The sequence below is a fragment of the Anabrus simplex genome, chromosome 13 (assembly GCF_040414725.1).
Source record: "Anabrus simplex isolate iqAnaSimp1 chromosome 13, ASM4041472v1, whole genome shotgun sequence".
NCBI classification, from domain to species: Eukaryota; Metazoa; Arthropoda; class Insecta; order Orthoptera; family Tettigoniidae; genus Anabrus; species Anabrus simplex.
Window position 1 is genome coordinate 48643557 of NC_090277.1, and position 15109 is coordinate 48658665.

General features: G+C 37.0%; 1 protein-coding gene across 1 annotated transcript in view; it reads right to left on the reverse strand.

Annotated features, from left to right (window-relative positions):
• Positions 1–15109, reverse strand: part of Girdin (protein girdin) — a 167805-nt gene that overhangs the window by 23678 nt on the left and 129018 nt on the right. The window contains exons 18-19 of the mRNA XM_068229964.1: positions 14636–14728; positions 10004–10076 (exon numbers count right to left, since the gene is read on the reverse strand). Of these exons, the coding sequence (XP_068086065.1) occupies positions 10004–10076; positions 14636–14728 (166 nt within the window). The remainder of the gene's footprint in view (positions 1–10003; positions 10077–14635; positions 14729–15109) is intronic.

Genomic DNA, 15109 nt, shown 5'->3' on the forward strand with positions numbered 1-15109 from the left:
AATTATTTTTTATATTTTACCTCTCACGTTGTGCCATGTGGAGAGATGTTGCATTGGATTATGGTGATTTTATGTGCTATTTGGGGGCGAATCTTCGCGTCTCTATGATCAGGAGCACATATAATTTATTTTCAGCGACATCGTGTGTAATGATGAATGGATATTTAGAGATAATTTATCATCATTTGATGTATCTGTGAGTAGTTGTTTTCGTGAGAGAACCATAGGCCATAGCGTCTTCACAAAATATTGAACCACGAGGTAAACCACATGTCTTCCTAGACAATAAAATTGAGCGTATGAGATTATTAGAGCCTTTCGTCATACTGGATGAGCGTCATCGCAATAATATCAAAATCGTAGCTGTATAATACTACCCAATTCCTCAATATTTGATAAAGTTTGGTAACGCCCTGAGTTCGATGTAGATATTGATGATATTACCAGTCACCATTACCCAGACTGTTTCTACCGGATTGATTACTGTTGTTTCAGGCCATCATTTATGGGAGTTTTCCATCTCCATAAAATGGATGAATAACATGTGGACTCGTGTGTATATTTGTAAAATAGTATTCTTAATTGTAGTTGGTTACATTTCTTTCCTTGGTAGATGGTGGTAACGGGAGATTTATTATGTGCATTTTTATTTTTTTATTTCCACAGGTTGAGTGATTTTATTTTTTATTGTAAATTATTGATGTGTGTGTTACTATCGTTGTTCTAAGTTTCGGCATTGTGTTAAGGTAATTACACATGGTTAAAGATTTAATTTAATTCTTTTTCTTGCTTACTTTTATCATGTCAACTCATGTGGATCCTGAGGTTACGCTGAACAAATAATCACTGAAAGGTCGAGTTAAATTGGAGAAACCATTACCAAGTAAAATTAAGTGTCTATTAAAATTAATATTTTTTTGTATTTTTCATACTTTTGACCAGTCATGTAACTTAAGCTTTTAAAATCTTGTTCCAGATTTTTCGGCATGATTTGACATGCGTACGAGCAACATTCTCTAAACAAATAAAATTTAACATTCAAAATAATATTCGATAAAATATGATTTAATGAAAATTCTTTGTCAGAATTAGTAGGAATTTATTAACATGTACCATCCCATTTGCTTTATTTTTTGGATGTACAGCAAGATTAAACGTAAAATTTAAAATTTTAGTGATCATCTCACACAATCATACTTCTCAGGACGGAATTATTTTTGTAATAAATCATCCTCCATTAATTTGTATTTTGATGGTTCTATATTTGCCGATATCTGCCCATTTCCTTGATCCCCACCATCTTTTTTTTTTTTTTTTTGGAACATGTCAATCCCTTACTGATCACCCCTGAGGGTGTCTCGTGTCTCTAATGTGTTAGTCGTGGCTTAAACGGGCAGAATATATTGTATTATTTCACTATCAAAAGACAGAGGGGGAATAAATTGATTAGATGTAGGGTTAAGAATATGCCCAAAGATCCAACAGCTTTATCAAAACACCTTTAGGAAAACTTCAGAATAAAGACAAGCCAGTCCTATTTCCACTACTTTTCAACACGCTAATGAATCAGATCTAGGAAAGCTTTACACTATTATGGCCTTTGTAGAGGATATCTGTGGGTAAGATTATTCAAAACATCAAGTTCAGAAACAAGTCAATGACCGAGCTCGACAGCTGCAATCGCTTAAATGCGGCCAGTATCCGGTATTCGGGAAATAGTGGGTTCGAACCTTACTGTCGGCAGTCCTCCGAATATGGTTTTCCGTAGTTTCTTATTTTCACACCAGGCAAATGCTGGGACTATACCTTAATTAAGACCATGTCTGCTTTCTTCCCAGTCCTTGCCCTTTCCTATCCCATCGTTGCTATAAGACCTATCTGTGCTGATGCGACGTAAAGCCAATTTCACTTTACAAAGGTGAAAAATGAGAGTATCCTCCTAATTCAATACAATAAATACTCCATCATTACACGGAGTAAACAAATTCAAACATGTTTCGGCTCGTTTGAGCCATCTTCAGTGAAAAATGAGGGGAGTTTGAAATAATTTACATAATATAAGTTGAAAAAAATGCTAAAAAACATAATGAAGGGGCAAATGAAAAAACAAACAAAGAGCCTAGACGGAAACAAAATTAGCACAAATATTCAATATTTACATCAATATGCAGAGCAAAAACCAACTCATTGCGAAAAAAATTCATTGAATTCACTAGCAAACTAGTTGTTTTTTGCTCCGCATATTGATGTAAATATTGTATATTTGTGCTAATTTTGTTTCTGTTTAGGCTCCCTTTTGTTTGTTTTTTCATTTGCCCCTTCATTATGTTTTTTAGCATTTTTTCAACTTATATTATGTAAATTATTTCAAACTCCCCTCATTTTTCACTGAAGATGGCTCAAACGAGCCGAAACATTTTGAATTTGTTTACTCTGTCTAATGACGGAATATTTATTGTATTGAATTAGGACGATACTCTCATTTTTCACCTTTGTAAAGTGAAAACCATCAATACGGAATGATCTAATATCTTGTAATGTAAAGCCAATTGTAAAAAAAAAAATTAAAAAAAAATCAACAGCAGCACTAGAATACAGCCACATTTTTAGTCTAGAAGAGACTGAGGTGATGGTCAACAGATAAAATGGGCAAACAATAATTTATGTTGAACTAGAAGGGAAACAACCGAAGATAACTACTAAACAACAAAAATCAATTTTTCAGCTTATTTCAGTTATATCTGTGTCACAAAGGCTACATTGGTTCATTCTGAGTTCAGGTTGGGGGTTAATGATTGGATGTCCTTCCTGATGTCACATGATTGATAAAAATTCCAACCTGAGACTCGCTGGGATTCAAACCTTGGCCACCTGGGTGGAAATTCAGTAGCTGAGCCCGTAAACAAATCCCATCTAGCAAACTTATAAGAGTTCAATCTGAAGACCGGTTGTGAAACTTGGACAATAAGAAAGAAAATTTGCAACAAGATGAGGGGTGTACGACAGTAAAGAAAAGGCATGAAAGAATATAAAATACAGTACCCCCATTAGGATCATGGTTCATGTGCCTAGAAGACAGCCTTATCATCTCAGGGACCAAAATCAGGGCAGTATCCATAAATTGAAGAAGAACTGTTAAAATATGTAACTAGATTAAGAAATAACGGCTCTTCAGTTTTGTACAAAATGCTAAGGGATGCAGAGAAAAGTAACACAGGGAATTCACAATTTAAAGCAAGCAGAGGGTGGCTGTGTAGATTAATTAAGAGGAACAACCTTTTTCTTTGAACGAGGACATCTGTGTGCCATACTGCAGAATTATATCTGTATTTTAAATTCAAAATTAAATTTACATAATTTTTCCTACCTCCATTTTTCACCTTAAAAACTGCTTAAGAAAGCAGGAAAATTATGTGAGTAAATATGGCACATTCCTACATAGATTTCACACCAAAACTACCGTATTTCACGGCATAATCGTCGCCACCGCGTAATCGTCGCATCCTTTATTTTCAATACAAAAATCAGACTTTAAACCTTTAATTACATAATCGTCACACGTCCAAATTTTGTTCACTAATCTGGTTAAAAGGTAAATGGAACTGCAACGTAAGTTGCACATGAATGGGCAATTTAAATACGTGTATGGTTTATGGGCAATTTGGCAACATCGTCGCCATAAGACCTATCTGCGTCGGTGCGACGTAAAACCCCTAGAAAAAAAAAAAAAATTGGCAACACAGTCACGTTTGCGACATGTTGCACAACGTATAAATAAATAATACCGGTATACGTACCACGCATGGCTTACCGGTAGGCTATCGGCAGTTTGACAACGTGGTCGCCACCTACATATTATGAGTTCCCATTTGAAATACGCAAGGCTGTAAGTTATCGCTTATCGGCAACGTCGCCAGGAAATACCGGGTAGGTAGGTTGAGTGGACCTGGAACCAGCCCTCAGATACAGGTAAAATTCCCTGACCCGGCCGTGAATTGAACCCGAGGCCTCCGTGTAAGAGGCAAGCACGCTACCCCTACACCATGGGGCCGGCTCCTGTGTTATTGCGCACGAAGTGAAATCCAAGACGATAACGCAGATTTCCACGGAATTATTCACACGGTCAGCCGAATTATTTACGATGTCTCAGTTGTCATCGCTAGACTCTTATCTTACTACTACGTCATAAGTGTCCGGGCATGGGATGAAAACTTTCATCCAAGCAGTCAAGATAATTATTATCCAATGCTATTAAAGTTTTATTTTAGAAACTCATCAGTAATGTAATGTAAAATCATCAATAACTGGGAAGAAATATTAACCTAATTACCGTATGTTTAAAAGAAATTGAAAAAAATGAATGTTTGTTACTGACGTCTCGGAATACAGTCAACTATACAGTAGATCTACACCGCGCTAGCTAGAGCTCCGGTTTGCGAGCTTTGCGCAAGCGCAGTAGTGTGTCGCAACCAACGAGCTAAACTGATTAATTGCTGCATGCTTCCTTGCTGCCTGAAAGTATTGGCTGCTCTGGAATGGACAGATCACAGATGCATTTATTTGTTTCAGATTTACGTGATTACTGTAGACATGTGTGCGTGAGAATTTAAGTTTTTAATTTGTGTTTGGGGTGTTTGCAGAAATAATTTGTTTTAATAGTGAACAATTACGGAAAGTCATTTATATCGCAAAATATTAACGTGTGAAGCATTTATAAGCGATTATGGGTAAATATAGAAACTATTCTGCGGGCTTCAAGCTAAGCGTAATTGCCTTCGCTGAACAGCACGGGAACAGAGCTGCAGAAAGAAAATTTTCAGTGAGTGAAAAGTTGGTGCGTGACTGGCGGAAAGTAAAAAACAAGATAAAAAGCACAAACCCTTCTAGACGCGCGTTTAGAGGTCCTAAAACAGGGACGTTTCCTATAATTGACGAAGAAGTGTTTAGGTACGTCAGTGAAATACGTAACAATGGCTGCAGTGTATCATATGAAATGTTACAAATTAAGGGACAGTAGGTAGCGCGCAAACACAACATACCGGTAACTCAGTTTAATAATACCAATATAAATGGTCCATTATTGGACATTATAAATTTTCCAGCTAACTCATTCCTGGTTGCCAGCGTTTCACCCACGTGTGCCAGGCTGGGCTCATCAGTTGGTACCTAGCACACCTACCAAGACGCTGGCTAGTGTATACCGTGGAGGCCACTGCGTAGGCTAATTGTAGCCACCGGCAGTGCCAATGCACTATGATAGACTTTGTCCCACTATCAAAAATTGATGCCTGCTTGGCCATCAGATGACAAAGATGTTGATTCCCATAGGGAATCTGAAATATTTGTTCCGAATGAATAAATTTATAATACCAATATAAATGGTCCATTATTGGACATTATAAATTTTCCAGCTAACTCATTCCTGGTTGCCAGCGTTTCGCTCACGTGTGCCAGGCTGGGCTCATCAGTTGGTACGTAGCACACCTACCAAGACGCTGGCTAGTGTATACCGTGGAGGCCACTGCGTAGGCTAATTGTAGCCACCGGCAGTGCCAATGCACTATGATAGACTTTGTCCCACTATCAAAAATTGATGCCTGCTTGGCCATCAGATGACAAAGATGTTGATTCCCATAGGGAATCTGAAATATTTGTTCCGAATGAGTAAATTTATTTATTTATTTTATTTAGGAATGAGTTAGCTGGAAAATTTATAATGTCCAATAATGGACCATTTATATTGGTATTATAAATTTACTCATTCGGAACAAATATTTCAGATTCCCTATGGGAATCAACATCTTTGTCAACTCAGTTTAAGGCGACTTGTGGGTGGATTAAGGGGTTCATGCGACGACACAATCTATCAGTGCGAAGGAGAACAACACTAAGCCAAAAGTTGCCTGCTGATTACACGGACAAGATTGTAAATTTTCACCGATTTGTCATACGTTTGCGCAAGGAAACTTCGTATTTGCTTTCTCAAATCGATAATGCCGATCAGACTCCAATCTTTTTTGATATGCTTCGCAACAGCACTATTGCGCTAAAAGGATCACGGAGTGTATTAATGAAAACCAGCGGTAGTGAGAAGTTGCGATGCACGGCAATGCTAGCCATTACAGCTGACGGGAGAAAGTTGCCGCCTTACATCATTTTCAAGAGGAAAACGATGCCTAAGAATATACAGTTTCCCCCGTGGAATTCATGTACGAGTGCAACCAAAGGGTTGGATGGACGTAGAACTCATGCTGGACTGGGTTAAAACTGTGTGGAATAGAAGACCTGGTGCACTAGTAAAACAACCAGCTCTGCTTGTTTTAGATAATTTCCGAGGTCACCTCGTGAACGAAGTGAAGCAAATTCTCTGTAAAAATAAGACACGACAGATAGTCATTCCTGGTGGCCTAACATCTGCTTTGCAGCCACTAGACGTATGTGTTAATAAACCCTTTAAAGACCACTTACGTCGATTTTACAACGAGTGGATGATGAGCGGCGATCAGCAATTGACGCCCGCCGGAAATATCAGGCGTCCACCCTTGGACTTGTTATGCTCGTGGGTGAAGAAGAGTTGGGATCTTATACCACCTGAACTAGTCTCCAAGAGCTTCAAAAGGACTGGGATTTCGAATGCACTAGACGGTTCCGAAGATGACGCAGTGTGGCAGGGAGACGAAGAATCTGATACTGGTATTAACAGAGGCGAGGACGCCGCATCAGATAGCGAAACCTGCGAAAGCGACACCGAAGATTTGGAATAAATTGCGAACCGGTAAGTCCGCATTTCACAACAAAGTGATAATTTTTTCCAAGTGTAATATTTTAACTTTAATACTCAAATTAATGACAATTAACTTAATACGTTCATTTTTATTTTCAGGTTGGAAAAACGTTCGCCGAATTGTTGCAAAAAATTATGAATTTTGTTTTAGACTATTTTAATTATTTTGATGTATAAACACGAGTATTACGTGCATCTTAAATTTGTATCAAATACAATTTAGTTATAAATACATTTTTTGAGTAATGCAAATACTGGTATTAAATATTCATCGTATAATGGTCGCACCCTACAATTTTTTCGAAAATTTTGGTATAAAAAGTGCGACGATTATGCCGTGAAATACGGTATACCCATATAACTCAAATTTGTTTGTGAATTCCGCATTTTACCTTAAAAAACTTTTAGAGAAACAAGACTAAAAGTGCACATCAAAGTGAATAATTCAAACAGACTTCTCAAGCTACTAGCCTCTCACCAACCTGTGTGATACCATTAGCTTGAGGATGAGATTTCTTCATGTTTAATATATGAAGTTGTTCGAACACTCACATCCAAAACTATTAAAGAGAGAAAAACCAAAATTTACAACAATGGTTATCAGACCTACCATTGTCTATTTTAAAGATAGATTCTAGAGGTTTACAGATAAACTACTGAATTGTTTATTTTACAAGATCAATATTATTTAAAGGTTATTATTTTCAAAGAACGGTTTAGAATAATTTACTTTCAAAGTACACTCAACTCTCGATTAACCGGGATAATGTAGGGTTAAGGCTTCCCGGATAAGTAAAATCGTGGTTAACCCACAAAAAGTTCAAAACAGAACATGCATAATGAAAGTACAGTTAAAATGATAATAAATTATACTACTGTATTGTTTTTTATAAACTCACCCAATACGTTGCAGTAAAAGTAGCACTTAGCAAAAATAGTAAACGGAAAAATAAACAGCACTTTTCGTTGAAACTAATAAGGGAAAAAAAAAATTCAGACTACCTAAATTTACCATTTCTGAAAATAATCAGTCATGGTTTTCTTCTTTTGTGCCGAGAAACACTTTTTCTTTATTCTGCTTCTCAAGTTTCTCAAAACAAGTTTTTCGGTGATGAGAGCATCATCCTGGCAATATTTTCCTGACCCTTTGTAATTCTGTATTACCGTAACTCCTAAGTGCATTTTTAGTGTTTTTGATATCGCAGTTGATCCAATCATAGTAAATCGAGAGTTGAGTGTAATTTTACATTAGGTCAGAATGAACATAAAAAAATGAAATGGCGTATGGCTTTTAGTGCAGGGAGTGTCCGAGGTCAAGTCCGGCTCGCCAGATGCAGGTCTTTTGATTTGACTCACGTAGGCTACCTGCGCGTCGTGATGAGGATGAAATGATGATGAAGACGACACATATACCCAGCCCCCGTGCCAGGAGAATTAACCAATTATGGTTAAAATTCCCGATCCAGCCGGGAATCAAACCCGGGACCCCTGTAATCAAAGGCCAGCATGCTAACCATTTAGCCATGGAACCAAACAGAATGAACATAATTATTGACCCACTGAGATCCTTTCCTTTTCCTGTATTCGTCCTGTACTCCTGTATTTTATCATCCACATTCATCTGTTAAAATGACCTCTCAATATGTGTTGAAACCCACCCTGCTGATATGACACTTGGAAGTAGAGATGAGCTTGTGAGAGGCTGAGAAAGAACTAGAATTTATGAGGAGAGAGACAATCTATTTAAAGACAGCAGTGTACGAAGAAAGATCTGGAAAAAATGTCTTGGACTTTTGTGCTTTCATATTTCCTTGGCTTGATTTTAAAAGAACCAATGTCATTTTCTATTGAAACTGGTAAAGTAACGGACACAAATGCATTTTATCCTGGTATGCAATATATTAAAAGAGCCAATGTCTCTCAAACAGTTAACGTTTAATTAGACAAGCCCCATTTATCCCATCGTGTCTTCATGAATAAGGACCTTACAATGCATACCAAGACCATGGTTTACTATGCTGTTGTCTTATCAAAACTGCTTTATGGTTGTGAAACTCGCACCCTCTACCGTCAGGCTATCAAAAAGTCAGAGGGCTTCCATCTGCAAAAACTTAGATCCGACTTGAACATCAAATGACAGCACCATGTCACCAGCCTTGTGGTTCTTGAAAAAGCACATTCTACAAACACTGAGGCAACCATCACTGGCCACAATCTCAAATGGATAGGGCACGTCTGTCTCATGAGTGAAACCAGGGTTCCTTGTCAACTCCCTGTATAGTGAACGCTACTCCTGTACAGTGAACAATGCTCTGGCACAAGACATCATGGAGCACCTTTGAGGTGTTCCAAGGATCAGCTAAAGCAAACTATGAAAAGAACTGGAATTAATCCTGGTATATGCTTGCTGAGAATCCTACACTTCGGCGTCACACTGCTTCCTACATCAGTTACGGTGCTTGTAGAGGAACAACGATGACGTGAAGACGATAAACGACAAGCACGGAAGCTCGGTCAATCTCAGCCCCGTCGCCCCCAGCCATTCCATGTGATCTGTGTGGACATATGTTTCCTGCCAAGACTGGGATACTAAGTCATATGAAACATATTCACAAACCATTATGAGTGTAAAGAATGTAAACTGCTGAAAAATATGTTTACTTGGATACGAGTTGCAGCCAGCGACGACAACGATATAAGCCCTTGTCAAAAATGTTAAATTACCAACAAAAATTGGAGACCTGAGAATTTTTTAACGAATGAGATAGGAAAAAATCAGTATTTAATCAGTTAATTTCCACAAACTTATTAAAAGTTGGTTATCGAAAAAAAAATTGGAAAATAAAAAGCAAATCTTCAAATGCTCACAGCTAGGCGTTTATTTTTTTTTACACATTGGCCCTTTTAGAACTAAGCAATAGATTTGTCCTTGTCTCCTCTTTCTGTTGTTCCCTCTTCTCCTACTAACCTGTCATTATGTTTATCGACAAAACATTAGAAAGGAAACAGAAGAATAAACTCCACACATTTATATCCTAAATTCCCTTGAAAAAAAAAAAAAAAAAAAAAAAAAATTTACAAAATTTTTCCCTTTACAACCTTTTACTCAATTAATTCTACTCCGGCTGACGTAATACAAAAGAGGAAAGTTCATCAAACATTTTATCGTCAGTGGCACAAAATTCTCTATATGTTCTAGTTAAGCGAAACACTACTTACTCGAGGCACTTTGTTGATGAAATCAGACCCAGCCTTTCGGACTCTCTTCACAAGTGTAGCACCAAAACTCTTCCTGAATAAACAGAAATATGAAGGCATAAAAGACCACAAACAATGTAAGTAGCATTATCAAGCACTAAAGCACCCGTTACTTTCTGTAAAAATCACAAACTGTATCCACTCACAAAATTCACAAATTCTAATGTTTAACTGTTGCTAATGTAAATGTATACACAAAAAAAATTCTCGACTTATATGTACCGGGAGGTACACCTCCACGCCGCTAATTCAAATATTGCGCCAGTTGAAACTCCTCTACAGGAGAAAGCCTGAACTTCAAAAACTGTATTAACTTAACAGTTTCTCCGAAGATGGCTCTGTGTGAATTTTGATGTGTTTTTGTTTGTAATTGATCAAGAAGTGTGGACGTTCTCTACCAGATGTCTCTACTAAAAACTATGATTACACACTCTAGTGCGAAGGAATGAACTTTCTTGAAGAAATTTTGTATCCTTAAGTTTTGTCTTTACTACATTTTGTTCTTTTATTTTTTGGGTTGGCAATATTAATCTTTCTGTCCGCCAGTTTTGAACTCAGCCAATCCCGAATTTATTTAATTAATTTTTGACCAATAGTGTATGTCTTCTTCGATAGGGATATGTAGCTCTAAGCTATCCAATAAAGTGGAGGGGGTGTGTCTATTCATTCCTGAAAGATCTCAAATTTTCCACGAGGGTATAAAAACTGCTGATTTTCTTGTCTCCGTGCCACTAGTACAACATCTAATTCAGTGTGTGAATATGTAACAGGGGGCGGGACGCGCCTCTTTCTTCAAGTAGCAGTTCTCCTACAAGGTAATGGCCTTTTAACATCTTATTTCTTGCTAGCTCAGCAGTCTAACTCTTGGGGAGGGTTCGAATCCTTTAAAATGTAACCCATCTTTTTAAAATGTAAATTCCTTTTCTGTCTATGTAAAACCTACAAATATCTTTTACTGTAAAGCGGGGATAGAGAGTGCTTCACCCTCTCGAGCTCCCCTTCATTTTGAAATTAAGGTGATTACGTTTTCGTAACCGTTTCTTCTCTTCTTTAATGTATTAAAGTTTTCTCATACGGGTCACCTCCATAGATTGGGATTAGCCCCTGTATTATCGGCCTAGAGCCACTTAGGTTTAAAGTGTAGATTTAGGAGCACAAATTCACGACTCCATCCTTTTGTTTTGGGCCAGTTAAATTAACCTTGTTTTTGCACACTAAGGTCCGGTAGATTGGGTACGAGATACCCCTGTTTCTTGATTATGCCTTGGTGGCAGTTTGTGTAAAAGTGCGTTATCGCCCTTACAGGCTTGAAAGATAGAGAGCGGGACAGCTCTTTATAGTGTTGTGGTAAAAGTGTCTTAGAGAGGCTTGAGATGTAAGGTTGGGAGTTAATGCTCCATGTAATTAAGGGTGTTCTGCCCTTTGGTATTTTTGTTGTTGTGAGCTGAGAGCTCAGAAATTATACTTGGGGCTCGAAGCCCAGATCTTGTAATAAACCCCGAAATCTTGTGATTTCTATGTACCTGACTTTGGCTTGTTGTTGACTTGTTAAGTTTACTAATTCTATGTCACCATTGTTCAAGTTTTGAAAATATAACCTTTGTTAAAATTTTAAATTAACTTTAATTCTGTAGTTGAGATCTATTCCAGCCCGCACCTTCTTTCACCTCTGCTGATCCACCAAACTCCGTAACATTATATATATTAATATTATTGCTAGTGTTTGTCACATTATCCCAGAAAGGTTTTCAGCAACAATAGGATACAAAAGTGTCTGAAGAATTATTTTAGTTGTACTTATTTAAAACGAATGGTCAAAAACATGAGACGGAAGGAGGACAAAGGCATGCTCTGCAACAGAAGGATGTCACTACATCTGAAGTCCAAAATATGCCACATGATAGTACATCCAGTTGCTTTACACGGTGTTGATTGTCGAAGAAATGTGGGATTTGGTCATAAAGTGGAATTTTATTCTCTATCTATCATGTCATTTAAATTGTGATTACAGTACTGTAAAGAAATTGGTCCAGATATATGTAGGCATTTTCTGACACGTTCTAACATGTTCAATAAATTTCCAATGTCTTTGAAATCATTTAAAAAAAGGCTAGGAAAACGATAGATAGAGAATCTGCCACCAGGGCGCCTGCCCTAAATGCAGATCAGTATTAACTGATTGATCGAGAAGTACTGAACATCTCTCTTGGTCAATTACTCAAATCCCTAACTTCTCTTCCTAGAAATGAATATTGCCCCAATTTGTCCTCTTGTATGCACTCGCAAAATTCACAAATTCTAATGATTAATTGTTCCTCATTTAAATTAAATTAATACAAAATGTTAGGGTGGACATGGAGATTAGCAGGAGGGTACAGCAGGATAATGCATTCTACCAAAAGTGTAAGAAAACTTGTTTTGGGCAAAGAAGTACCAAGGAAAAGTAAAGAGATAATGTACAAAATGTACTATGTACCCATACTGACTTATGCAGCTGAGACTTGGACTTTGACTAGCAGACAAGAGATTAGAATTCAAGCCAGTGAGATGAAATTCCCAAGAAGTATGATAGGAAAGAAAAAGAAAGACAGAGTGAGAAATAAAGATGTTAGGAAGGAAGTTGGGATAGGAAAGCTAAAAGAGAGAGTTGTAAAGAATAAACTAAGGTGGTTTGGACATGTAAAGAGGATGGAGGAGAATAGAATTCCAAGACAGATGCTGGAGGCAAAGTGCAAGGGCAAGAGAGCAAGAGGAAGACCTAGAACAAGATGGGTTGAATCAGTGAAGAGCAGCATAAGAGGACAAAATTTAGACTGGGACAAGATTATGGAAGAGGAATGGTGGAAGGAAAGAGGAAGATGGAGAAGTGCTGTAAATACCCCGACTCCGCAGGAGCTGGGTAAGGGCAGATGCAGATGATGATGATGATGATGATGATGATGATGATGATGATGATGATGATGATGATGATGATGATGATGGTTATTGTCCTCTTGAATTTCAACTTTATCTTCATATTGTTATCTTTCCTACTTTTAAAAAACTCCACTCAAACTTATTAGTCTACTAATGTCATTCCATGACATCTTTCCACTGACAGCTCGTAACATATCACTTAGTTGAGCTCTTTATTGGAATTAACACTATTATGATTTAAAAACGTGCCTCAGTTGGTGTTATGGGTCAAAAGAGATATCTGAAAATTATAATCTTAAATAAATCTGATACCTGATAGATCGCGGGGTTGCTGTAGGTACAGGTTGCAAACTTAGACTTTTTCTGTTTTCCCAGAATTAATTTGGAAAGTTGCTCATTTCTTATCCTTCCTATGACTTTATTAACTGTATAGATATTAAATCCATTAAATCTGGCCATATCCTGTATAAACTGTAGTTCCGTGTTCAGTTCTCTACGTGAAAGGGATAATTTAAAAGCACGGTAAACTAAGCTATGATAAGTTGTTCGTTTATTGAGCCTTGGGATGTAGGGAGTTATTTTTTATTGCGATAGGTGAGAAAGTTGGCATCCTATAGATTTTGTAAACAAAGATGTCTTTCTTTCGTATAATGGTGACGTATAAAAAATTGAGAGCATTATCAGTTTCATCTTGTAATGTAAATTTTATGTTTTAATCGAAAGAGTTGAGAAATTGACGGATACTGACACTATTATTGAAACGTTAGTCTATAATAATAATAATAATAATAATAATAATAATAATAATAATAATAATAATAATAAAAGTGTCATCCACATACCAAATCCACTGTTCCAAAACTTGTATTTTCTTTATGATTTTAGTTTGCTCTAAATGATCAAGATAGATATCAGCCAAAATACCCAAGGCCGGAGCTCCCAGTGGCAGACCTCCTTGACGACAAAATTTTAGTTGAAAAGGAAAAAATTACTTTTTATAAATCGTATAAATCTCATACGAGGTTATTATGTTAGCTATTTAAATGATTTGTATGGGTTCAAAGAAATGTTTACCGGTAAATGAGACAGCTGTTTTCGTAACAGGCAGGTTCTAATCGACGATATAACAATGCACCTTGGTGAGCATTAATGAACGATACCTTCAAGGGCCCACAGACATTACCCAGATAATTAAAAATAATATTGTTATTGCCTTTACGTCCCACTAACTACCTTTACAGTTTTCAGAGATGCCAATGTGCCAGAATTTAGTCCTGCAGGAGTTCTTTTATGTGCCAGTAAACCAACCAACACGAGGCTGATGTATTTAAGCACCTTTAAATACCACCAGACTGAGCCAGGATCAAACCTACCAAGATGGGGTCAGAAGGCCAGCGCCTAAACCGTCTGAGCCACTCAGCCTGGCCCCAGATAATTAAAACTGATCAATTTCACTCATTATTTACCATCACAACAAGTATTACAGTACTTGCTTCACAGTGTATTGACCAGAAGGTCCCTCTACATACTATTGTATTTTACTTTTGAAGGTCAGTGTAAGTGCTTATAATCTGTGTTTAAATTGTAATGTATTGAATGGTGGGAAAGTAATATTATTCCACTAAGAAAACAAATTAGTTTGTACAGCCAGATAAATTCAATAATTATAACACTTACTTCTTGGTAGAACAGCTATCCAACTTCCTATAGTGCTCCATTATTTTCTCTTCCAATTTCTCCTTTTGCCGGCACAGATTGTTCACCTTATCACTAGAAAGAGACAGAACATGATTTATGAACTTAAGTGAAATACATTGAAATTTCAAGCACACCATCATGAAAAATCATAAAATGAAAAAGTTTTACAATAATAGGATACAGCTAGGGCTATCAGACAGCATACTCGCAGGAATTTTTAAAATGCACCAAAGCACAAGTTCAAGCTTACAGGTCAGGCCAGTGTTATTACTCATCTTTCACTACCCTGATTAACCCTTTAAAGGGAAAATCTTTTTTCTTAATCTTAAAAACATTTTTGTGATTTCTGAACTCAGAGGTGATGTGTATAAGTGGACTGGGAATGTTTTTGAAATGGATTACTTGCAATTTTTACTAAAAATAGTTAGAAGCATGGCTAAATATTTAAACATC